This window comes from Lepidochelys olivacea (assembly GCF_965140295.1).
Source record: "Lepidochelys olivacea isolate rLepOli2 genome assembly, chromosome: 8".
Taxonomy (NCBI): Eukaryota; Metazoa; Chordata; order Testudines; family Cheloniidae; genus Lepidochelys; species Lepidochelys olivacea.
Window position 1 is genome coordinate 12,678,978 of NC_140418.1, and position 25,485 is coordinate 12,704,462.

Consider the following 25,485-nt stretch of genomic DNA (forward strand, 5'->3'; position numbering starts at 1 on the left):
CCCCTCCCTCCGTCAGAGCAACGGCAGACAATCGTTCCGCGCCTTTTTTCTGTGTGGACGCCATACCAAGGCAAGCATGGAGGCTGCTCAGCTCACTTTGGCAATTAGGAACACATTAAACACCACACACATTATCCAGCAGTATATGCAGCACCAGAACCTGGCAAAGCGATACCGGGCGAGGAGGCGACGTCAGCGCGGTCACGTGAGTGATCAGGACATGGACACAAATTTCTCTGAAAGCATGGGCCCTGCCAATGCATACATCATGATGCTAATGGGGCAGGTTCATGCTGTGGAACGCCGATTCTGGGCTCGGGAAACAAGCACAGACTGGTGGGACCGCATAGTGTTGCAGGTCTGGGATGATTCCCAGTGGCTGCAAAACTTTTGCATGCGTAAGGGCACTTTCATGGAACTTTGTGACTTGCTTTTCCCTGCCCTGAGGCACATGAATACCAAGATGAGAGCTGCCCTCACAGTTGAGAAGCGAGTGGCGATAGCCCTGTGGAAGCTTGCAACGCCAGACAGCTACCGGTCAGTTGGGAATCAATTTGGAGTGGGCAAATCTACTGTTGGAGCTGCTGTGATGCAGGTAGCCCACGCAATCAAAGATCTGCTGATATCAAGGGTAGTGACCCTGGGAAATGTGGAGGTCATAGTGGATGGCTTTGCTGCAATGGGATTCCCTAACTGTGGTGGGGCCATAGATGGAACCCATATCCCTATCTTGGCACCGGAGCACCAAGCCGGCGAGTACATAAACCGCAAGGGGTACTTTTCAATAGTGCTGCAAGCTCTGGTGGATCACAAGGGACGTTTCACCAACATCAACGTGGGATGGCCGGGAAAGGTGCATGATGCTCGCATCTTCAGGAACTCTGGTCTGTTTCAAAAGCTGCAGGAAGGGACTTCATTCCCAGACCAGAAAATAACTGTTGGGGACATTGAAATGCCTATAGTTATCCTTGGGGACCCAGCCTACCCCTTAATGCCATGGCTCATGAAGCCGTACACAGGCAGCCTGGACAGTAGTCAGGAGCTGTTCAACTGCAGGCTGAGCAAGTGCAGAATGGTGATAGAATGTGCATTTGGACGTTTAAAGGCATGCTGGCGCAGTTTACTGACTCGCTTAGACCTCAGCAAAACCAATATTCCCACTGTTATTACTGCTTGCTGTGTGCTCCACAATATCTGTGAGAGTAAGGGGGAGACGTTTATGGCAGGGTGGGAGGTTGAGGCAAATCGCCTGGCTGCTGGTTACGCGCAGCCAGACACCAGGGCGGTTAGAAGAGCACAGGAGGGCGCAGTCCGCATCAGAGAAGCTTTGAAAACCGGTTTCATGACTGGCCAGGCTACGGTGTGAAAGTTCTGTTTGTTTCTCCTTGATGAAACCCCCCGCCCCTTGGTTCACTCTACTTCCCTGCAAGCTAACCACCCTCCCCTCCTCCCTTTAATCATTGCTTGCAGAGGCAATAAAGTCATTGTTGCTTCACATTCATGCATTCTTTCATGCATTCTTTATTCATTCATCACACAAATAGGGGGATGATTACCAAGGTAGCCCAGGAGGGGTGGTGGGGGAGGGAAGGAAAATGCCACACAGCACTTTAAAAGTTTACAACTTTAAAATTTATTGAATGCCAGCCTTCTGTTGCTTGGGCAATCTTCTGTGGCGGAGTGGCTGGTTGGCCGGTGGCCCCCCCACCGCATTCTTGGGCTTCTGGGTGCGGAGGCTATGGAACTTGGGGAGGAGGGCGGTTGGTTACACAGGGGCTGTAGTGGCAGTCTGTGCTCCAGCTGCCTTTGCTGCAGCTCAACCATACACTGGAGCATACTGGTTTGGTCCTCCAGCAGCCTCAGCATTGAATCCTGCCTCCTCTCATCACGCTGCCGCCACATTTGAGCTTCAGCCCTGTCTTCAGCCCGCCACTTACTCTCTTCAGCCCGCCACCTCTCCTCCCAGTCATTTTGTGCTTTCCTGCACTCTGACATTATTTGCCTCCACGCATTCGTCTGTGCTCTGTCAGTGTGGGAGGACAGCATGAGCTCAGAGAACATTTCATCACGAGTGTGTTTTTTTTTCTTTCTAATCTTCACTAGCCTCTGGGAAGGAGACGATCCTGTGATCATTGAAACACATGCAGCTGGTGGAGAAAAAAAAAGGGACAGCGGTATTTAAAAAGACACATTTTATAAAACAATGTCTACACTCTTTCAGGGTAAACCTTGCTGTTAACATTACATACATAGCACATGTGCTTTCGTTACAAAGTCACATTTTGCCTCCCCCTACCACGTGGCTACCCCCTCAACCCTCCCCCCTCCCCGTGGCTAACAGCGGGGAACATTTCTGTTCAGCCACAGGTAAGCAGCCCAGCAGGAACGGGCTCCTCTGAGTGTCCCCTGAAGAAAAGCACCCTATTTCAACCAGGTGACCATGAATGATATCTCACTCTCCTGAGGATAACACAGAGAGATAAAGAACGGATGTTGTTTGAACACCAGCAAACATACACTGCAATGCTTTGTTGTACAATGATTCCCGAGTACGTGTTACTGGCTGGAGTGGTAAAGTGTCCTACCATGGAGGACGCAATAAGGCTGCCCTCCCCAGAAACCTTTTGCAAAGGCTTTGGGAGTAAATCCAGGAGAGCCGCGAATGCCAGGGCAAAGTAATCCTTTCACATGCTTGCTTTTAAACCATGTATAGTATTTTAAAAGGTACACTCACCGGAGGTCCCTTCTCCGCCTGCCGAGTCCAGAAAGCAGCCTTGGGTGGGTTCAGGGGGTACTGGCTCCAGGTCCGGGTGAGAAACAGTTCCTGGCTGTCGGGAAAACCGGTTTCTCCGCTTGCTTGCTGTGAGCTATCTACAACCTCATCATCATCATCTTCTTCTTCTTCGTCCCCAAAACCTGCTTCCGTGTTGCCTCCATCTCCATTGAAGGAGTCAAACAACATGGCTGGGGTAGTGGTGGCTGAACCCCCTAAAATGGCATGCAGCTCATCATAGAAGCGGCATGTTTGGGGCTCTGACCTGGAGTGGCTGTTCGCCTCTCTGGTTTTCTGGTAGGCTTGCCTCAGCTCCTTAAGTTTCACGCGGCACTGCTTCGGGTCCCTGTTATGGCCTCTGTCCTTCATGCCCTGGGAGATTTTGACAAAGGTTTTGACATTTCGAAAACTGGAACGGAGTTCTGATAGCACGGATTCCTCTCCCCATACAGCGATCAGATCCCGTACCTCCCGTTCAGTCCATGCTGGAGCTCTTTTGTGATTCTGGGACTCCATCATGGTCACCTCTGCTGATGAGCTCTGCATGGTCACCTGCAGCTTGCCACGCTGGCCAAACAGGAAATGAGATTCAAAAGTTCGCGGTTCTTTTCCTGTCTACCTGGCCAGTGCATCTGAGTTGAGAGTGCTGTCCAGAGCGGTCACAGTGGAGCACTCTGGGATAGCTCCCGGAGGCCAATACCGTCGAATTGTGTCCACAGTACCGCAAATTCGACCCGGCAAGGCCGATTTAAGCGCTAATCCACTTGTCAGGGATGGAATAAGGAAATCGATTTTAAGAGCCCTTTAAGTTGAAATAAGGGGCTTCATCGTGTGGACGGGTGCAGGTTTACATCGATTTAACACTGCTAAATTCGACCTAAAGTCCTTGTGTAGACCAGGGCTTAGGCTTGAATAAAGACTGGGAGTGGATGGATCATTACACAAAGTAAAACTATTTCCCCATGTTTATTCCTTCCCCCCCCCACCCCACCCCCGCTGTTCCTCAGACGTTCTTGTTAACTGCTGAAAATGGCCCACCTTGATTATCACTACAAAAGTCCGTCCCCCCACCCTGCTGGTAATAGCTCACCTTACCTGATCACTCTCCTTACAGTGTGTACGGTAACACCCATTGTTTCATGTTCTCTGTGTATATAAACCTCCCCACTATATTTTCCACTGCATGCATCCGATGAAGTGAGCTGTAGCTCACGAACGCTTATGCCCAAATAAATTTGTTAGTCTCTAAGGTGCCACAAGTACTCCTTTTCTTTTTGCGGATACAGACTAACATGGCTGCTACTCTGAAACCACTCTTTGGACTATGATTTTGATTTCACTATTGGAATGAACTTTCTGAAATATGATAAATTTGACTTTATTTAGGTTGTTCAAAAGTCTTCTCATTGATCATTTTTTGTCTTACCTTTACATTTTTTAGAATTGTATAATGATTTGAATATTATCGCACTAACTTTGCTTCTTATATTGTTCATGGTTTCATTGTTTGTTCCTTTCCTTTTAATGAGAGTTAAATACAAAAATTGCTTTAAATGCACTGCTATTTAGGGAGTTTCTAGATATTGTCTACAAGACCAATCCTGCAGATGACCACTTGGTTGAACTGGGAATGCACATTTGAGAAAGGGCCTGATCCTGCCGTCCAGTCAGACTATTATTGTTGTTACTGAGATAAATTTCACACACAGAAGCAAATATTTTAAATGTACAATGGAGTTATTGCTGTCTGTAGGAGTAATTCACCTTGCTAATGTTGTCTGCAAATTGTTCTTTTAAACATATAGTGTATGCCGCAAAATAATTTTTAACATTTTCTCTTTCTATGAAGAAATAAAAATCAGACTGGAAGATGGAGATGTACGAGACCCTTGGCAAAGTGGGAGAGGGGAGTTATGGAACAGTAGTGAAGTGCAAACACAAGGAAACAGGACAGATAGTAGCCATTAAGATATTCTATGAGAAACCAGAAAAATCTGTCAACAAAATTGCTATGAGAGAAATAAAGTTTCTAAAGGTTTGCTTCTTTTGCTTTAATCATTTTGTAAATCACAAGGGTAAGTGCTTGGAAATAAAATTTGCATCATTATTGGCGTATACCTATCACTCATTGGCTATGAAACACATAAAATATACCAAGAAAAACCATGTTGTTTGACTTGTTTTATTGCCAAGACTTTTAAAAAAAATTGAAGATAAAAAGTAAAGTGAAGATAAAACTTGTGGCTATGATTTTAAAAGAAACTTGATAAGTGAAACAGTCAATATTTAACATATTAATCTCATCCACCTTGTCTCTCTAATATTTAAAACAGTAGAGTGCACGGATGTGAATTTCGATGGGCTTTTAATTTGGCACAATTTTGCAAACCATTAATCCGATGTGTAGTCCTATGGACTTCTGCACTAGCACAAAAGTCTGCTGATGTCAGCTTTTGATGCAGTTGACATGGATAAATTTATAATTTCTTTACCCCTTGTCCCCAGAAAATTGTGTCTCAATCTATTGCTATCCATGACAGTTTTGCTGAAGGTTCTGAACTGTAAGAGAAATATAAAACAGATTAACCTCTTTCTACCAATCTACATACATATTTGACTTACAAAATTAAAACATTCCCCATTTTTAATATTGGGTTTGGAGTCACAGAGTCCCATGCTTAAGTCTGTCAGCGATTTACCATTTGACTTCAGGTAACTCGTGTGCATTCTCTTTGGGACTAGATCCTCAGCTGCATCAGGAAACTGGGTAGGAAGAGCAAAAGTGGCGTTTGTGACTTTCCAATCTAAACTCCAGGTTTGGAGCTTTGAGTGGTTGGTGCCTGGATCCAGCCAACCCGGGGAGGCCATTCTGGGAGCTGCATATCACCAGAATACAGCAGTTCCCAGGTCACACCACTTTCCCCAAGCCCTTTCTCCAGTACATTTCCTACAGCCTACACAGCATCACCACAGGGGTGTGATGTAGTCATTATCCCAGTTCTGTGCCACCTAGGAACAGAGGAGGAATCTGTGGCTATTCCCTCCCAGAGATTCCCCAGCATGATTATCTGGCAGTGAAGGTGTTTTCTACTCCCCTACCTACCCCTGAAACCAGTGTATTCATGGGAGGCCAAAGCAGTGCATGTGGAGGATCCTGCAAGAAAATTAATGCAAACATAATGTATTATGTTTTCTTGTTAAACATGTTAGAGATGGTTTGGGGCAGATTCCTGTTTGACCTGGCTTGCCCTTTTCTCTCTCAGCCAACCTAGTGTTTGCAAATTCAAAGCCTGAGATTTAAATTTATTTTTTATAGTTGAATGACTGGGTCATAAAGTCTGACTCTCAGTACCAACCCCACTCATTGCCCTAACAGGACGATTATTTTTTAATTTGATCCTTATCAATTTTTAATTAAGACTTGGCGAAAGTACAAAAACCAGATTCTATGGTAAGGGCCTGATTCTCCAACTTGTATAGAAGTCAAGGGGAATAAAGGCTCTAGTTCTAAATCTAGACTAATTTCCATCTGCCTTAGTAGTATTAATCTGAATGGATGCCTCTATAACTGAGAATGTAACCCAAAATTATTCAATATGGTTATAATTAAAAAATTTAGACACATCATCTTTGTAGTCCATTAATAAACAACTTAATAAAACTTTAAAAATACTAAAACTAGAATATAAATAAAAATAAAATATGGAGCTTAATGTGAAATGGTGCACATTTTTAAAAATACCAGTTTGACATGAGGCTTTGCATCTTTAATTGATCAATGCAAATAAAGTGCATGTGCAGGAGTTTTTCTTACCTTCTCTCAGTCAACCATTTCAGTTATGTTATTCCTGGCTTACACCGCTGTACCTGACAGCAGTTTTTGGCTCACCATTAGTGAACTCTGACAAAGGGGGGAAAAGTTCTAGCTTTTGTACCACAGCAGAAGCTGATTTTCTGGGGACTTGAAAGTCTGTACAGCATGAATTTTTTTTCTTCTTAATTAGGTCCAGTGGTATCAACAAAGTTTTAGCAACTTTGAGTATATTAGCAAAAACAACAAGGAGTCCTTGTGGTACCTTAGAGACTAACAAATTTATTTGGGCATAAGCTTTCGTGGGCTAAAACCCACTTCATCAGATGCATGGAGTGAAAAATACAGTAAGCAGTATAAATATTACAGCACATGAAAAGATGGGAGTTCCTTACCAAGTGGGGGTTCAGATTCAGCCTCATTTTAGCAAAATAGCTGAAATAGCAATAGTTTAAATATTGGGGGAAGGTTAGAGTAGAGGGAATAAGAATTTCTGAATATTTACAAAATGATGTAAATCTTTCATGTCTACCCTTGCAAATATGTCTCTTGGTCAAGAAGAAAAACTATCCTAATAGAAATAAATACTGAAAAGCTACAGTAGAATGTTTTATTTCCTCTCACCGACAGCAATTTCGTCATGAAAACCTGGTCAACCTGATAGAAGTATTTAGACAGAAAAAAAAAATTCATTTGGTGTTTGAATTTATTGATCATACAGTTTTAGATGAGCTACAACATTACTGTCAAGGACTGGATAATAAAAGACTTAGAAGATACCTCTTTCAGATCCTTCGAGCAATTGAGTATCTCCACAGCAACAATGTAAGTACTTCGTAGAAGCTACAAAATAAGGCTAAAACAAAGTGATGTTATATTTTCTGATTGATTTTACATAGTGTTTTGTCTCCCAGAGTTTGAAAATGTTAATTCCATATTAAAAAATTCTAGTTTCATAATAATAGCCTAAATGCTGCCAACTGAATTTTGATTTTTAGAACTGAAACACTTGTGCAGTAAAAGATGAAATACTTTAAAGGGTTAGCCATTAAAGGGTTAGGTACTGTAATTCTCAGGGGTGAGCTGTGTTCACACTGTTTGGATCCAGATCTAAACTTTGGTTCTGAGATGTTTGGAGTTTGGGTTATGGTTCTTGTCCATTTCTGATTATTATTGCTTTCTTATTAACCTACTGACCACTGTATCCTCCCGTTTCAGATTTTCAGGGCAGTTTGCTTACAGCACATTGCTCTCCGCTCCCAGCTCTCTGTCTTTTTGCAGTTTCTTCCCTGGTCTCCAGGGGGTCTGTTTTTTTGTTTGTTCATTTCTTTATTTTGAGGGGTGGGTTGGGGTGCATTGTTACTTCTCTTTTTCTCTCCACCGCATACACATTAGGCTGTTGTTGTGTGTAGCAGTAGCAGCCTATGGTTGTCACCCTCTGCAGACAATTTTGAGAATGTAGGACACTGTACTGCTTATTGTGATCCTAACGTGGCAAAATGTATGTGTTTGTTTCAGTCCATGCTCTTTGAGAGTAATCTTTTATGCAGAATCCTTTTTATTTATTAAAGTAAATTAGACTTTCCTTCTTTTGTCCAGGTCATACATCGTGATATCAAACCTGAGAATATCTTAGTATCCCAGACGGGAATTACTAAACTATGTGATTTTGGTTTTGCTCGGACATTAGCTGCCCCTGGTGATATTTATACAGATTATGTGGCCACACGATGGTATAGGGCTCCAGAACTGGTATTAAAAGACACCACATATGGGAAGTATGTATTTTTATTTACATACCTTATTATTAAGCTGGCATGGAGCAGCATTGTTAGAACTTATACTTTTTAGAGCAATATAGTACTGTTAACAAAAAGCCAGAAATTAATTTGCTTGTAGGTGAAACAATTTTCCTGTAAAAATCATGTTAAACCAACAAAAGGATTTAAAATCACTTTGACAAATCAAATCTCTAGTGCCTAGACATAGTAGGGGAACGTTAGATGTGTTCTGTCACATATTTTAAAGAGTGACTCTTGCTTTGCTAGAGGAGAGTAAAATAATAACAAAATTAATTCCCAATACCCAACAAAACATCCACATATATCGGGTCACATATATGCATTTTAGGCTTGATCTTGAACCGATTGAAGTCAATGGCAAAGCTTTTACTGACTTCAGTGGCACATAGTCTACCATTAAATAGAATACTCTAATTTTATAAACCATACAGATTTTCAATATTTGTTATATAGTTCCTAGACAGATGGTAATCCTTTAAGTGTTATAACACCAAAAACATCATAATCTTTAATCAGATTAGAGCTATTGTCTGAGTCTCAAAAAGAGGATTAAGAGAAATGTCATGAAACAAGAAATAAAAATATTTGGCAGTTTCATATGAGCATGCTAATTAAAGTTCTTGTTAAGTATGACTTTTGGAGAATAATATGCCAGATTCACTCATAATACATGCTAATGCTACTACGCGAGTTTAAGGATTGTCTTAGTAGATACTGTAGTTGTTTTGTAGCTATATTAATTATAGATCTTCATATACAGTTACACAAACTAAAGGAATTTCACAGCTAAGTGCTGCAATATTATTTCGTAATTGTGAAGATATTTTAAAGTGTGATTAATTCTGTGTTATCCTTTTATATTGTCAAATATTCTGTTATTTTAGAGATATTTTAATTCTTTTAAAATTTTTCTTTTTAAAATATTAGCTCTCTTTAAATATGTTTTATCTTAGTATCAGTCTCTGTATTGTTGAGCACTTTGTTCATTTCCTGATCTTAGACCTGTGGACATCTGGGCTTTAGGTTGTATGATCATTGAGATGGCCACTGGAAATCCTTATCTACCCAGTAGCTCTGACCTAGACCTACTCCATAAAATTGTGACAAAAGTAGGTAAGTACTGCTGATGTGTAATGCAGACAATATTTAAGAAAAACACTGACATGTTATAATCAATTTGATTGTTGCGCTATATAATCATAGAAATGTAGAGTGGAAGGGACCTTGAGAAGTCATCAACTCCACCCCCCTGCACTGAGACAGGAACAAGTAAACCTCCTTGACCATCCCTGACAGGTGTTTTTACAGCCTGTTCTTAAAAGCTCCAATGATGGGGATTCCACAGCCTCCCTTGGAATCCTATTCCGGAGCTTAACTACCCTTATAATTAGAAAGTTTTCCCTAATATCTAACTCAAATCTCCCTTGCTGCAGATTAAGCACATTACTTCTTGTCTTACTTTCAGTGGACATGGATTACGATTGATTCCTGGCTTCTTTATAACAGCCTTTAATATATTTGAAGACTGTTTTCAGGTCCCTCGTCAGTATTCTTTTCTCAAGATTAAACATGCCCACTTTTTTAAAACCCATCCTCACAAGTCAGGTTTTCTAAACGTTTTATCTTTTTTTTTTTTTTGCTCTCTTCTGGACTTTCTTAAAGTGTGGTACCCAGAAATGGACTCTGTACTCCAGCTGAGGCCTCACCAGTAGAACAGGACAGTTACCACCTTGGAATGATATTAGTCTTTTTAGCAACTACATCACACTCGTGATTCATATTGAAATTGTGATCCACTGTAACTCCCAGATCCTTTTTGGCAGTACTACCACCTAGCCAGTTTTTTCCCATTTTGTAGTTTTGTATTTGATTTTTCCTACTTAAATGAAATACTTTGCACTTATCTTTATTGAATTTCATCTTGTTGAATTCAGACCAATTCTCTAATTTTTCAAGGTTGTTTTGAATTCTAATCCTGTCCTCCAAAGTGCTTGCAACCCCTCCCAATTTATCCAAGTCATTAATGAAAATACTGAATAGTACTGGACCCAGGACTGACCCCTGCAGGACCCCACTAGATACACCCACCCAGTTGGAAAGCAAACCATTCATAATTACTGTTTGAATGTAGTCTTTTTTTCTTTTGCACTGAGCTTCAGACTTGCAGCAATGTAAGTCCTGTTTATTTTATCCTCCTAACAATATGAAACTGTAGGAAGGAGAATTCTAATTGTAAAGATGAGTGAAGGTCATTTCATTGTCAATATCCTTATTCATGCTGCTGTAATAGTTTGTGGTGATAACATGAAAGATGCAAAGATGGGGGTAAAGCCTCATCATCTGCACGGTTATACATGTATAAACTACTTTGTGCATCAAACTGCAAATATAATCTATAGTGCAGAACAAGTCTTTACCGGAGGGATCTGCTTTTTATGTAACTTTCCTCTTTGGGAGGGGGAAGTAAAGAGGGAAATATAGCAATCTAACATTGTTGCTGAATAGTTTTCAGCTTTACTTTGAAGCCTAAAGACATTTCTGCTGAGAGATTTTTAATTAATCTTAGCTATCCTCATGAACAGTAGAATAAGAGTACTGTATATATACTTCATTATGTGTATTTAAAATACACTTATTTATTGGCTGCTCACAGTGAATTTTGAAAACTATATTTTCTTTCAGGGAATTTGACACCTCATCTTCAGAGTATTTTTATAAGGAGTCCAGTTTTTTCAGGGGTGGTCCTTCCGGAAGTCCAGCACCCTAAAAATGCAAGGAAAAAGTATCCCAAGCTCTGTGCATTACTGGCAGATATTGTTCATGTATGTTAGAAGAGGTCTGAGTATCACGCTTGCTGATGATTATTATTTGTAGCTGTGCCTAATGTATAATATCATGTTGTGACCAGGGTCTCAGCGGGGGCCAGCTGAAGTTACCTAATTAGGGTGAACTGCAAAGAATGGGGCAGACAAACCCCAAAGCTGGTGGATAATTCAATACTTAGATTTACCAAGCCAACACTAAATTGCTTGTTATACCTTACTGGTTACTCAGAAGTCCAAACAACACAGTTCCCGTGAAGTAACCGAGCCTCAGGCCTCCATCCAGACACCCAAGTCAAATATGACGAAGATTTCTAAAATCTTATTTCGTCATATAAAAGAAAAGGTTCTGCCAATCCCAAAGGATTGGACACATTACCTCCCAGGTTTCAGAGTAGCAGCCGTGTTAGTCTGTATCCACAAAAAGAACAGGAGTGCTTGTGGCATCTTAGAGACTAACAAATTTATCTTGAGCAAGAACTGAACTCACATCTGGTTATGAATACTGATCTTTAACCAATACTCTCTCTTTTCTTTTAGTAAATTTTAGTTTAATCTTATTAATTAAACTAAAATTTACTAAAAAAGAAAAGAGAGAGTATGGTTAAAAGATCAGTATTCATAAAGATGTGAGTTCAGTTCTTGAGGTTCAGATACATAGCAGAGATGGTGAGCTTTGTAGTTGCAAAAAATTCTTTCAGAAATATTTCATAGGTTATAGTCCCATGTTTATATTTCAGGGCGGTCCTGTCAGAACTGGGATCTCAATCCTCGTGGCTTAGGCATCCCCTGCATGAAACCTCAAGCAGATCTGAGATAAACAGGATCAGGACCCAACGGACTTTTATATAGTTTTCTAGCCTCCACTTGACCATACAGTCCTGGGTAAACAATAGGCTTTTGATGTAACCTTCTGCTTTCTAAACACCACCAGTAATTAGTTACACACATTAACATACAACAATTTATTCATTAGTGACAGGTTTCAGAGTGGTAGCCTTGTTAGTCTGTATCAGCAAAAATAATGAGGCGTCTTTGTGGCACCTTAGAGACTAACAAATTCATTTGGGCATAAGCTTTTGTAGGTTGGAACCCACTTCATCAGATGCATGGAATGAAAATACAGGAGCAGGTATAAATACATGAAAGGATGGAGGTTGCTTTACCAAGTGTGAGGTCAGTCTAAAGAGATAAATCAATTAACAGCAAGATACCAAGGGAGGAAAAATAGTTTTTGAAGTGGTAAGAGAGTGGCCCATTACAGACAGTTGACAAGAAGGTGTGAGTAACAGTAGGGAGAAATTAATTAAGTTTAGGTTTTGTAATGACCCAACCACTCCCAGTCTCTATTCAGGCCTAATCTGATGGTATCCAGTTTGCAAATTAATTCCAGTTCTGCAGCTTCACGTTGGAGTCTGGTTTTGAAGTTTTTTTGTTGAAGAATTGCCACTTTTAGGTCTGTTATTGAGTGAACAGAGAGATTGAAGTGTTCTCCTACTGGTTTTTGAATCTTATGATTCCTGATGTCAGATTTGTGTCCATTTATTCTTCCGCGTAGAGACTGTCCAGTTTGGCCAATGTACATGGCAGAAGGGCATTGCTGGCACATGATGGCATATATCACGTTGGTAGATGTACAAGTGAATGAGCCCTTGATGGTGTGGCTGATGTGGTTAGGTCCTATGATGGTGTCCCTTGAATAGATATGTGGACAGAGTTGGCACTGGGGTTTGTAGCAGGATTTGGTTCCTGGGTTGGTGTTTTTGTTGTGTGGTGTGTAGTTGCTTGTGAGTATTTGGTTCAGATTGAGGGGCTGTCTGTAAGTGAGGACTGGTCTGTCTCCCAAGGTCTGTGACAGTGAGGGATCGTCCTTCAGGATAGGTTGTAGATCCTTGATGATGCTCTGGAGAGGTTTTAGTTGGGGGCTGTCGGTGACGGCTAGTGGCATTCTGTTACTTTCTTTGTTGGGCATGTCTTGTAGTAGGTGACTTCTCGGTACCCGTCTGGCTCTGTCAATCTGTTTCTTCACTTCACCAGGTGGGTATTGCAGTTTTAAAAATGCTTGATAGAGATTCTGTAGGTGTTTGTCTCTGTCTGAGGGATCGGAGCAAATGCGGTTGTATCGTAGAACTTGGCTGTAGACAATGGATCATGTGGTGTGGTCTGGATGAAAGCTGGAGGCATGTAGGTAAGTATAGTGGTCAGTAGGTTTCCGGTATAGGATGGTGTTTATGTGACCATCGCTTATTAGCACTGTAGTGTCTAGGAAGTGGATCTCTTGTGTGGACTGGTCCAGGCTGAGGTTGATGGTAGGGTGGAAATCGTTGAAATCTTGGTGGAATTCCTTAAGGGCCTCCTTCCCAAGGGGCCAGATGATGAAGATGTCATCAATGTAGCGCAAGTAGAGTAGGGGTGTAAGAGGACAAGAGCTGAGGAAGCGTTGTTCTAAGTCAGCCATAAAAATGTTGGCATACTGAGGGGCTATGCAGGTACCCATAGAAGTCCCGCTGACTTGAAGGTATAAATTGTCCCCAAATGTGAAATAGTTGTGGGTGAGGACAAAGTCACAAAGTTCAGCCACCAGGTTTGCCGTGATGGTATCGGGGATGCTATTCCTGATGGCTTGTACAAAGTCCATCTTTGTGTGGAATGTTGGTGTAGAGGGCTTCTACATCCATAGTGGTTAGGATGGTGTTTTCCGGAAGATTAGATTGACAGAGCCAGAAGGGTACCGAGAAGTCACCTACTACAAGACAGGCCCAACAAAGAAAGTTAGACTGACCTCACGCTTGGTAAAGCAACTCCCATCCTTTCATGTATTTATATCTGCTCCTGTATATTCACTCCATGCATCTGATGAAGTGGGTTCTAACCCACGAAAGCTTATGCCAAAAAAAATTTGTTAGTCTCTAAGGTGCCACAAGGACTCCTCGTTATTTTTATCCATTAGGTAGTCTATCACAAACTTCAAAGAGATATATAGACAATGACGTTACTTCACCCAAGATTAATCTAAATGTTAATATTCCCTTTTGATCTTTGAATTTGTAGCTATAGTGACAGACAGGAACTGTCTGTTTACATGGGTAGCATCTAAGGTACACACAGTTGGTGTCACTTGTAACTTCTAACAATATAGGTTTGCATTTCAAAGTTTTAGCCTGCCTAGCCATAGAATGGCTCTAATTACCATTTCTAACATGTCTTTAAAGGTCAGCTTTGGGTTAGTTAGTCTGCAAGCTGTTTAACCCTTTCTGGCCATGAGTTATATTTTGTATAAGATTTGTTGCAATTATATAACAGTGGTAACAATAGTGATTTGCATAGTTATATTTTAATTAGACCACGTCAAACATGTACAAGCCAAAGTTTCCTCCAGCAAACCCTTAATGACCCAATCCATCCATGTTGGTCTGTTTACAGCTGGCATTGAAAGTCAATGGATTTATGCTCCTAAGTCACTTAGGTGATTTTTGAAAACTCTACCCAATGCTATACATATATGTACTGTTTAATTACTGTATTTGCTACTGTACAATTACAGAGAGTAATAGTGGGGAAAAAATGAATGCATTTTGTTGGAATACAGCAGTTCTTTCTTTGGCATTAGAAAATACTGCTGGTTTCAAGAAAATGAAGAATCTCATTCATTCAGTGAAAGGACCATAAGCCAAGTTTTCTTTAAGTGGATCAATTATAGCACTCACAAAATGAATGATTACACAGACTAAAGAGGGTATAGTGTTGCAGGAGTATTCCATTCTTCTCTGCCTAGCTCTGTTGCATTGTACACATCCCTCACAATTCCAGTAGGAAATCTATTGTGAGAAGAAATTGCCAGTAGTGCTAATTGTGGTGGTTTTGTGATACTGATATATTTTGAGAAGGGTATAGGTTATGACCACCAAGCTCATTTCATTTGTAATCAAAGGCAGCATTGAACACAAGCCTCAGGGGAGGGAGTATAGTTTATATATTGCATCACTTCGGCTCATCAAAGCTTTTTTTTTTTTTTACATTTTAATCTACAAAACTTGAGAGAGCAAACATGTGAATTTTTAGTGGATTTCTTTTAGCTCTCTGTGTGTCTTTACAGAGGCAGTATATAGGAATATTGTTGAACAGACCCATCTCAGAACTACTCATCCTGATCATCTAGTTAGTCAGGGATGCAGGACATTTTCCATTAGTTAGGACCCATTTTCTAAGTTGGTCACTCCAGAAAATGGAGTTACAGATGTGAGACATAGAAAGGCTGTGGTAATAGAAATATTCACAGCAGGATCTCTGGCAACCATGTGAACTGTTTGGTGACTTCTCTACTGGGTGCAAAGGTGTTAAATCTCCCAAGACATCTAGAGACAACATCTAGTAAGTGGTGAGGATTGTGGTCATGGTAGAGACATTTAGATTACTAGGGGAAAGATCTAGATTGATGGCCTTATGGTAGCTTTTTCTGAAATGCTTCCCACTCCATGCTTGGGCAGCGAGACAGAAGAAGCTTCAGACTCTTAGTGCATAGATGAAAATAAGGTGTAAAGGAGAGGGATTTACATTTACTGGGCACCTAGGACCTCTGAGGAAGGAGGAACTTATATAGAAATGATGGGCTTCACCATAACCAAAGTGCTGGCAAAGGAAGCTACCACACTTTTGGTATATTATTTAAATGAGGACCTGGGAGAAAACTAACAGATGCTGAGGAGCACTCTGATTGGACAAAGACATCTGGAAGACATGGATGTAAGTCATACAAACATAACTCTGCATCCCGTAAAGGATAGGACATAAATTATAGACAAAGTAGAAGAAGGTCATGTTGAGACTAGTTAGGTAAATTCCAGAATAGCAACAAGGTGTCAGAGTAAGGAGTTAAATGAACATAGGCACACAACTAAAAATAAAAATGGAGGGGCCAGATATTTGGCCAGTTAGTCTTCTTTGATAGTGCAAAGCGTGAAAGCTGACCTAAAGAGAAAGCAGAGGAGCCACCCGGTGGGAGAGAATCCCTGGGTGGCATAAAGTTGCCAGAACCTGCTCTATGTCACTCTCTTCTCCAGCCCTCTATTGGGGGCAGGAGGAATATGCTGGGGAAATCCTCAGCCATTAGAGCAGTCCATAGGGGACCATTCCAGCCAGTATAACTTAGAGTAGCCCTTGGGCCGTTGGCTAGCCCAAGGATCAGGAGGGCATAATGATGGCTTAGAGCCATCTTCCAACCATCTGACACTGAGCAGAGTTTGGTTACAGCTACAGATCTGTTCCTAAAAATATCTGTACCAACATAAAAAGCTTTACAGTGAAAATAATTAAACTAGATTGTGTAGCAATAGAAGAGGACCTAGACATAATAGGCATTACTGAAACATGGTGCAATGACAAAAAAAAATCAATGGAATAAAGTTATACAGGGCTTTCAACTGTACAGGTAGAACAGATTAGAGCATAGAGGCAGTGAGTAGTGTTATGCCTGTACGATGCTTTAGACTCTAATGAGATATAATTTCTAACTGCAGAGGACTATACTATAGAATCTGTATGGATACAAATCTCAGGTTGTGCGAGTACAAATATATTAGTAGCCTCTGAAATGCAGTTATTTGTAAGCTGGTGTTACACTATTATCACAGGCAGTAATAAACAACATTGCTTACATTATGCGGTATGTGATTTAAAAATTCCTTCTAAAATAACCTCTAATATTTTACAGGCTTGTTTACAAATGGATCCCACTAATAGGATCTCATCTACAGATCTGCTGCAGCATGACTATTTTACTAGAGATGGATTTATTGAAAAGTAAGTATTTTGTTGGCCACTAAAACATAAAAAGCCCTAGTTTCAGATTTTTATAATTTTATATGATTTTTGTAAGAGCTACAGTAAATAGGGAAGTACATGGTATACAAATATACAAGGGTAATAATTCAGAACAAGTGTATTTTTGTGAAGCTATAGGAACATTCAATTACTGTCTGTTTTATCCTTAAGATCTAAAAGAATTCAACATCCCTGTAGGTAATAGATCATGATGAAAGTTGTGCTTCATTAAGTACTTGTGCCCACTCTGTCCAGTTGGTGGGTCTAGGGTAGTTGAAGATAGAACAGCTGTAATTATACCTGCCAACAGTAAACCAGAGATGGGAATAAGAATGGCAGTGTCCCCAAAATTGAACATGAGGTTTTTAGGAAAACTGTTCTACAAGATAAACTGAGAAATCTTAGCTATTATGGCCTCCCAAAAGGAGGCCATAATACAGGGGTGATTTCACAAATTCCGATCACGTCCCTACCTCACTGGGCCGGATCCTCAGATGTTGTATGTCATCACGATTGTGTTGGCTTTAATGGTGCTATGGTGACTTACACCAGCTGGAAGATCCAGCCCTTTGTCTGTCATAAAGGAATCTCTGTTAATTCTGTATAGGTCACAGAAAATGAATTTTAACCCCTGTATGAGGTATAATTGAATATTCCTGAGTCTTTATATTACATAAAACAAGGGACATTTTACTTCTTTGTAATTTTTATTTGCTTATTTGTACAGCTGGTATATTTTATAAAAGTAAAAATAGCAAATTAAATGGAAGAAATCCTGTTATGCAAAGCACTGATATAATTACAGAAAATCAGAAAATACTGTCAAGAACAGAAATAGTAATGTATGAAGCTGCACATCTAACTAGAGAAACAGTACTGTATAATTATACACAGGGGTGGTTGAGCTGTCTATTATTAAGGTTGCCCAACACTTCTCATTATAAGACCCGGTTTTCAGTTGCTTATGATGTTGCCAAACTTTAACTGCTTGGGCTGCAATTTTATATGCCAGGTGTCTACCACTGGCTGAATTTTTCTCAAAAATTTCAGCAAAAATGGTTCCGTTGCTTCTGAGACTGAAGCAAAGGAAAATATGTTGTTTTGCCTGTGTCAAAAAATTCTGGCAACTTTTTTCTTTGAACAGCACTGTCACACCCATGCTTTGAGAGCAGGAACTTGAAATTTGTCTCAGGGATATGCTTTTTGCTATCACAGTGAAAATCCATCCAAGTCTGAGCAAGTTATAAGCCTTTGCAAAATCGCAGTTTGTGTGTGCTTGAGACTTCTTTGATTTTAGTAGCTAAAATCTCCAAAAATTCCATCCTCACTGAGCATACTTCATCTACTCAGAGTTCCTAGAGCATGTTCCCTCCTGCCCAAAGCTCAGGGGCAAAACTGGGCTTTCCCTGTAATGACTCCCATCTGCTCTGGGCTGAGGTTGGGCCAGGCACTGATACTGAGAGCAGGGAACCTGTCTCTTCCTTGCCTTCAGTGACCCCTGGTCTCCTCGCTGGCACCCAGGCAGCATGGAGGAGGAAGCCATCTGAATCAAATGCAGTGGGGACAGACAGAAGCTGGACCACAGGGTGGGAAAAGAGTAAAAAGGGGCAATGAGTCTGTTGAGACTGGGACTGGAGGAGGAGGGAGAGAAACTGGGACTGGCTGGTCCACAGCTGGTGCAAGGATGTTTCGCACCTTAGGCGAAACTTCCACCTTGCACCTGCCCCCCCCCCCCCCCAGGAACCCTGGGGCAGCTCCCCGCCCTGAGGCACCCTTTCCCCGCGGCAGCTCCCCTCCATCACTCCCCCCCTTCAGCCTGAGGAGCCCCACCTGCGGCAGCTCCCCACCACCCCCTCCCTCCCCTCGGCCCAGGGAGCCGCGTGCAGCAGCTCCCTGCCCCAGCTCACCTCTGCTAACCTCTGCTTCGTCTCCTCCCCAAGCACCCCGCTGCTTCTCCCGCCTCCCAGGCTTGCAGCGCTAATCAGCTGTTTGGTGCACAAGCCTGGGAGGAAGAGAAGCAGAGCAGGGTGGTGCTCAGTGGAGGAGGTGGAGCAGAGGGGAGCTGGGGCGGGGAGCGGTTCCCCTGCGCGCCGTCTCCCCTCCTCCCCCCCATTACTTGCTGCAGGCAGCCCTCCCCGCCCCAGCTCACCTCCGCTCCACCACCGCCCCCAACCACTTGGCGCTTTAGGCAACTGCCTAGTTCACCTAGTGATTGCACCAGTCCTGGGCTGGTCACGCAAACTGGGACTGGTAATTGTGGGGAAGGGAATGCTGGGACTGGGAGAGAGGAAAGGCTGGAGCTGGGGCAGAGAGTCTGGGACTGAAAGCTGGAATAGTGGGGAGTGAGAGGCTGGGCAAGGAGATTAGGATTGGATGTGCAGATAGGGAGAACTAGGAGTGGTAAGGGGAGTTTGGAACTCAGAAAGCAATCCCAGAAGGGGAGAGTAGGACTAGGATGAGAAACTTGTGGAAAAGATAGTATGTGATCATGTTATTAAAGACTGTATTGTAAAACATATGCACAATAGGTCCGAATTAAGGTTGCCTTAATTCTGGCATTTCCTAACCTTTTAGAGCTTGACTTTGCAATCTTAAAAATGTTCATATGAAGTTTTTTGTATGTAATACAATGTATGTGTAACAAAATTGACTTAACATTGCTGCTGAAATCTTAAATTTTGCATTTCCTTATATTTATTGAATTTAATTGTGCTAAAATTACTTAAATAAGTGTTGCATTTAATTTTCTAGGGTTTTTTTTAAAACTAAGCAGGAGTGAAAAAAGTGATTGGCTGTACTTAACAGTGTTCGCATTTAAATGGTCACAATTAGATATCTTATAATTTGTTAGGGCTAGAAACAAAATCATTATACCCTGGGAAAGGGAAATTACCATCTTTCTGTTGAGACTCTTACTTTTAGCCCTAGCTGATTGCAAGATATTAGACCTTAAAACTGTCATATTTTCATCTACAGAAAAGCTGTTTTAGACCACATTTAGATTTTTTGGGCTCTCTTTCGCCCTTGTATGTTGAACTCATGGTAACTAAGGCATCTGGATTCACAGGTGGATGAATACCAAAAATATTTCCAGTAGCATTTTAAAAACTCTCCAAAGCACTTTGGAAAATACATTTTCTCTGATACATATAGAGGACATGATGATGTGGGCAGAATAATGGTTTTATCAACATTCTTCTGGGATAGCCTATATAATTCACTCTTAGTTTCATCACTCATCAGTAACACAGCCATTCCTAAAACTTTACGTTATACCACACTCCTTTATATTACATCACCCTGGCCTGCATTTAGATAGTTAGCCAGCTATACCTATAGGACCTGGCCTGATGCCCACTGAAGTTGATCCGATTTCTTCCATTGTCTTCAGTAAGGCAACGCCTACACTATAGGCCTGAGCTTTTGGGCACATACATAGGTTTCTGAGGTTATGAGCTGGGGTGCAATTCCCAGTTTGCATACACATTCTCTCACTAGCTCTCATTGAGCTAATATGTTAAAAATAGTAGTGTAAGCATGGTAGCATGGGCAGTGGCAAGTGTTGGCCTGGGCTAGCCACGCCGAGTGTGTACCCACAAGTTCTGGGTGGATTTGTACTCGAGGTGGCTAGCCCATGCTGCTGCTTGCCACTGCCCGTCTTACTGCAGCTACACTTCTGTTTTTAGCATGCTAGCTCAATGAGAGCTAGTGCGAGTATGTGTACACAAGTGGGGGATCACACCCCTATCTCCAAGTGTAGATGTAGCCTTAGTGTTGAATCAGTAATATAGAGAACAATAGAAAATGCACAAAGAAGTTCATAGCTTAAAGGTCACCGTTTCTATGAGGGGAGGGGCATAATGGGTGTGCCACTTTGCAACCTCAGAAACCCAGGGGTTTGCCCAAAATCTCTAATTGCACACACAAGTGCCCATTAATTTGTGGTATTACCTGTTTTGCATGCATATACATGGGTTTTTTTTTTTACATTGCAAAAATGTACAGATTTTTCCCAATACACACACCCTCAATGAAGCAGGCAGAATGTCTACACCTGACACACTACAGCAGCACAACTGTGCCGTTGCAGCTGCACTGCTGTAGCGCTTCACTGGGTATGTCTACACTTAAGACACTACAGCTGTCTACACTGGGGATTAGGTCACCTTAACTATGTCACTCAGGGACATATTTTTCACACCCTTGAGTGACGTAGTGAAGCCGACTTAATTTTTTAGAGTAGACAAAGCCTGAGTAGACACTACCTTTGCTGAAGGGAGGGCTTCTCTCATCACTGTACCTTATCCACCTCCCCGAGAAACAGTAGTTAGATCGACAGAAGAATTCTTCCATCAACCTGGCACTGTCTACACTATGGGTTAGGTTGGTATAACTATGTCTCTCAGGGGTCTGGATTTTTCACACCCTTGAGGGATGTACCTATACACATGTAAGTTTCTAGTGTAGACCAGCCCTAAATGTTTGGTTCTTAAGAGCAGTTGTGTACAATAATTTAAATGTTTTAATTTCTCTGTGTTGTAGTTTTGAGGAGGACTAGTGTCAGCCACCTTTCTCAAAACTGATTTCTAGTGGCCAGAAAAAAACAAAACAAAACATGAAATTGAATTAATGGTTTGGAATAACACTGAGGAAGTGAGCTGTAGCTCACGAAAGCTTATGCTCTAATAAATTGGTTAGTCTCTAAGGTGCCACAAGTACTCCTTTTCTTTTTGCGAATACAGACTAACACGGCTGTTACTCTGAAACCTGGAATAACACTATACTTTTCAGTTTGGAATTATAACTAACTACTAATTAGTACAGTGAATGTAAATTATACATGATGCAAAACAATAGTGTGTGAATTAGATCAGTGTGAACTTTTCTTTTTCAGGATTAATTATGTTGGTGTCAAGAATTTAGCAAAAAAGAATTAAAGCGTCTATCAAAAATGTTGCAAAACTGGCGAGACATATGTTGAATCAGTCAGACCTAAAAGGGATTTTGTTAATGTTTGATGCCAAGAAGTTTCCTTGAATTTTAGAACAACAATAAATAGACTAGTATATAATTTGTCAACACTAAAATGAACCTTCTAAACATGAATAAATTTTGCCTTTTGAAAAAGACTTTCTAAGGAACATAATGTACTTATTAGCAAACATTTTTAAAAACTTTTGTCTAAAGAGCCAAAATCAAATTTGTAAAAGATATGTCCTTTATTGACATGCTTCATAGTTTTGCCAAATATAGTTGCATCATGCATAAATCTGTTCATGAGATATTTGGCAGGTAAATTTGTTAATTAATGGGTTAGGTTAAGTATTGGCCATAAAATGTTAAGGGAAAAACTGTATGTATGAAAATAAAAAGAATATTTCACTTTATCAGATTCTTACCAGAACTGAAGGCTAAATTATTACAAGAAGCAAAGTTAAATTCTCTTTCAAAACTCAGAGAGAATAATAAAGAGATTGAACTAATAAAAGATGAAAAGAGAACTATTCATATTATTGCTTCTCAGAATGGTCCAGTGGTTGGGAAGGTGAGAATTAATTTCCTTAAAATATTTATTGTTGCATTAAATTATCATCTTAAACTGTATAACTACAATATAGAGGTACAGTAGAACCTCAGAGTTACAAACACCTCGGGAATGGAGGCTGTTCGTAACTCTGAAATGTTTGTCTGAACAAAATGTTATGGTTGTTATTTCAACCACTTAATGTTGACTTAATACGGCTTTGAAACTTTACTATGTAAAAGAAAAATGCTGCTTTCCCCCCTTTTTTTTTAGTAGTTTACGTTTAACACAGTACAGCACTGTATTTGCTTCTTCTTTTTTTTTGTCTCTGCTGCTGCCTGATTGTGTGCTTCTGGTTCTAAATGAGGTGTGTGGGTGATTGGTCAGTTTGTAACTCTGGTCTTTGTAACTCTAGAGGTTCTACTGTAATAGATTGGACTGTGTTTCTGAAGTCAGTGTAGTTAGAGTAGGAATGAATTTGGTCTGTTACATTCAGAGAGACAAATATTATCAAAGTGAAACAAAATTGTTAATCCATTATCTTATATTTTGATATATTCATTGGGATCCTGATTCAGCAAAGCACTTAAGCACATGCTTAACTTTAGGGATAAACTTAAGCACATGCTTAAATACTTTGCTGAACTGGAGTCTAGATGTCTGTAGTTAGAGTAAATCTGATGAAAAGATGATGAAAGAAGCAAGAATCCTATGTGACTTCATTTAGATACCTTTCTAATCTATCTGCTAGCTACCTGTATATATAACACTTTCTATTGCCATTTATATCTTACAGATGTTTTGGGACAACAGTACCAAGGATTCTTCCAGTTGTAAAGCGGTCCTCAAACTAGGGAGCAAGGAACATTTCTTGGTGATTTGCAAATTATTATTCATATTGTGGTAGCACCAAAAATGTGCTAGGCACTTTCCAAAGACAGATGAAAACACATACCCTGCCTTTAAAGGAAAGTTTGAGACCACTTTATTAGTTGAGGAATCCATAATATTAGTGTTGTTCAGAAACACCAATAAGATACAAATAGCAACACTGGTATTGGAACAATTTGAGAACCAAGCAGTGAGGGGCTGAGAGGAGAGATGATCCATGAGAGGCTATTTTCGTTATGAAGTGGTCCCCATGATGAAAAGGTAGGAGAATCACAGTATTCCAGAAACAAATAATACTATATTAAAGGGACATAATCAGTCTAAAATCCAGTCAATTTCAAAACATTAATTAAAAGTACTTTTAAGTACTAAGTCTAGATCTACTGGCAAATTTTGTGGTTTTGTAATCACACTTCCCTATTTGTAAAAATGTTTTTTCTATTCTCTGTTGCTGTGTGAATGACGACACAAACTAAATAAGAGATTGACTGGTTATAAAAAGTGGAATTGACTGTTCACTAAGTACTGTCATAATAAAAATAAACAAAAAATAGATTATTATTTTTTCTCGAATTGCTTTTAGTTACAGTAAGTAATCTTGGTTGTTACTTGAAGTGTAATTTTTAGGTTGACTGCATGTCCCTTTAAAGCATGGTTATAGCCTTTTATTCCCCTAGCTACACTTTGCAGGTATGCATAGGTCCTTTAATTCCGGACTCCATTTAGAGTGTTAGAAAAATATATTCAAATCAGCAGTCTAAATTTAATTCACATTTTGTTTTTCTTAGGCCACATCCTATTTCCTTGATGAAGGCATATATTAAGGTTATTCTGCTGATGACATTCTGACCAGAAGCTAGTTGGCTATTATGTTAGGATACTGCAGCAGGTAAGTGATATTTTCCCCTCTCCTTCCCTTCTCTAGGTCTAGCGAGGGTAGATAGAGAGGAAGACCACAGTGCTAGGGCTCAGTTTGTGGGTGGGAAGCCAAGAATATAAGTGCATCCTCAGCGGGAAGGAAGCCTCTGACAGGACAGACGGGTGCTTCTGCTTACACACACATACACACTCACGCTCTCTCTTTCTCCTGAGTAGCTCCTGCTCTGTTCTTTCCTCTGTTTCCCGCATACTTCCCTCACCAACTGATCTACCACCGGCAAGAGACAAATTTGGGGAACAGGAGATTAGCAGGTGAGTGGAGCAGTCTACTGCTGATCCAGGGAAGGGAGGCCGAGGAAGGAGCTGGCTTCTGGCAGTAGACCCAGAACATTTCAGGGATAAAGGCTCTCTCCCCGCCACTATGTATAGAAGTGGTTGTTTGGCCTGTCAGCAGCTCAGTTTTCTACATATGCTTGGTTCGTTTGTCCCACCACCCTCCAATTAACCCTAGGCCTGTAGTCCTCCTATAAGACATACAGCAAGAGTCAAACCAAGGAAAATATGGGGAAAAACAGAGTCCTAGTAGCTTGCTAGACCTTCATTTAAGAGATGGGGGAAATGTCACTTACCTGTTGTTGCAGTGTCCCAGTATAGTTGTTGGTACCCTATCTGCTCTGGCCAGTCACCATCAACAGAGTAACCTCAGCCCCTGAGCAGATAGGGCTGGGAAAAAGAAAATAAAATCCCACATTAAACTACTGACTTGAAACTTCTTTGTTGTTGTTGTTAATTTTAAGCTGTAGCTAGAGTTTTATTCTGACATGTGGCTGCCAGGTTAAATAGTCCTTTCATTAACACTTCCATTTTTAAAAGTTTTCAAGTTATTAAATGGCAAAGGAGTCTGCCTGAAACAAACTTTGTGTTAGAAATACAATTTATGTTTCCCTCTACTGGGACAGCAATATAATAATGTATTATTATTTATTTTAAAATGATCTTGCCACCTTGGTACATTTGATGTCATCATTTGATGCTTGAATTTGAACAACTGAATTTACAAGTTCTAAAAATCTTTGATGGTCTGAAAAGAGCATTTGGACTCCCAAAGCATAAACAATGGTAGGGTCCAGTCCTACAGAGCAATAAGCACTCTCCACTCTCAA

The 25,485-nt window shown here is 40.7% G+C and overlaps 1 protein-coding gene across 1 annotated transcript in view; it reads left to right on the forward strand.

Annotated features, from left to right (window-relative positions):
• Positions 1-25,485, forward strand: part of CDKL3 (cyclin dependent kinase like 3) — a 38,017-nt gene that overhangs the window by 3,408 nt on the left and 9,124 nt on the right. Inside the window, exons 2-9 of the mRNA XM_084637723.1 lie at positions 4,623-4,808; positions 7,215-7,409; positions 8,184-8,362; positions 9,387-9,499; positions 11,069-11,208; positions 16,919-17,007; positions 22,420-22,573; positions 23,349-23,426. Of these exons, the coding sequence (XP_084493849.1) occupies positions 4,644-4,808; positions 7,215-7,409; positions 8,184-8,362; positions 9,387-9,499; positions 11,069-11,208; positions 16,919-17,007; positions 22,420-22,573; positions 23,349-23,426 (1,113 nt within the window). The 5' untranslated portion in view covers positions 4,623-4,643. The remainder of the gene's footprint in view (positions 1-4,622; positions 4,809-7,214; positions 7,410-8,183; positions 8,363-9,386; positions 9,500-11,068; positions 11,209-16,918; positions 17,008-22,419; positions 22,574-23,348; positions 23,427-25,485) is intronic.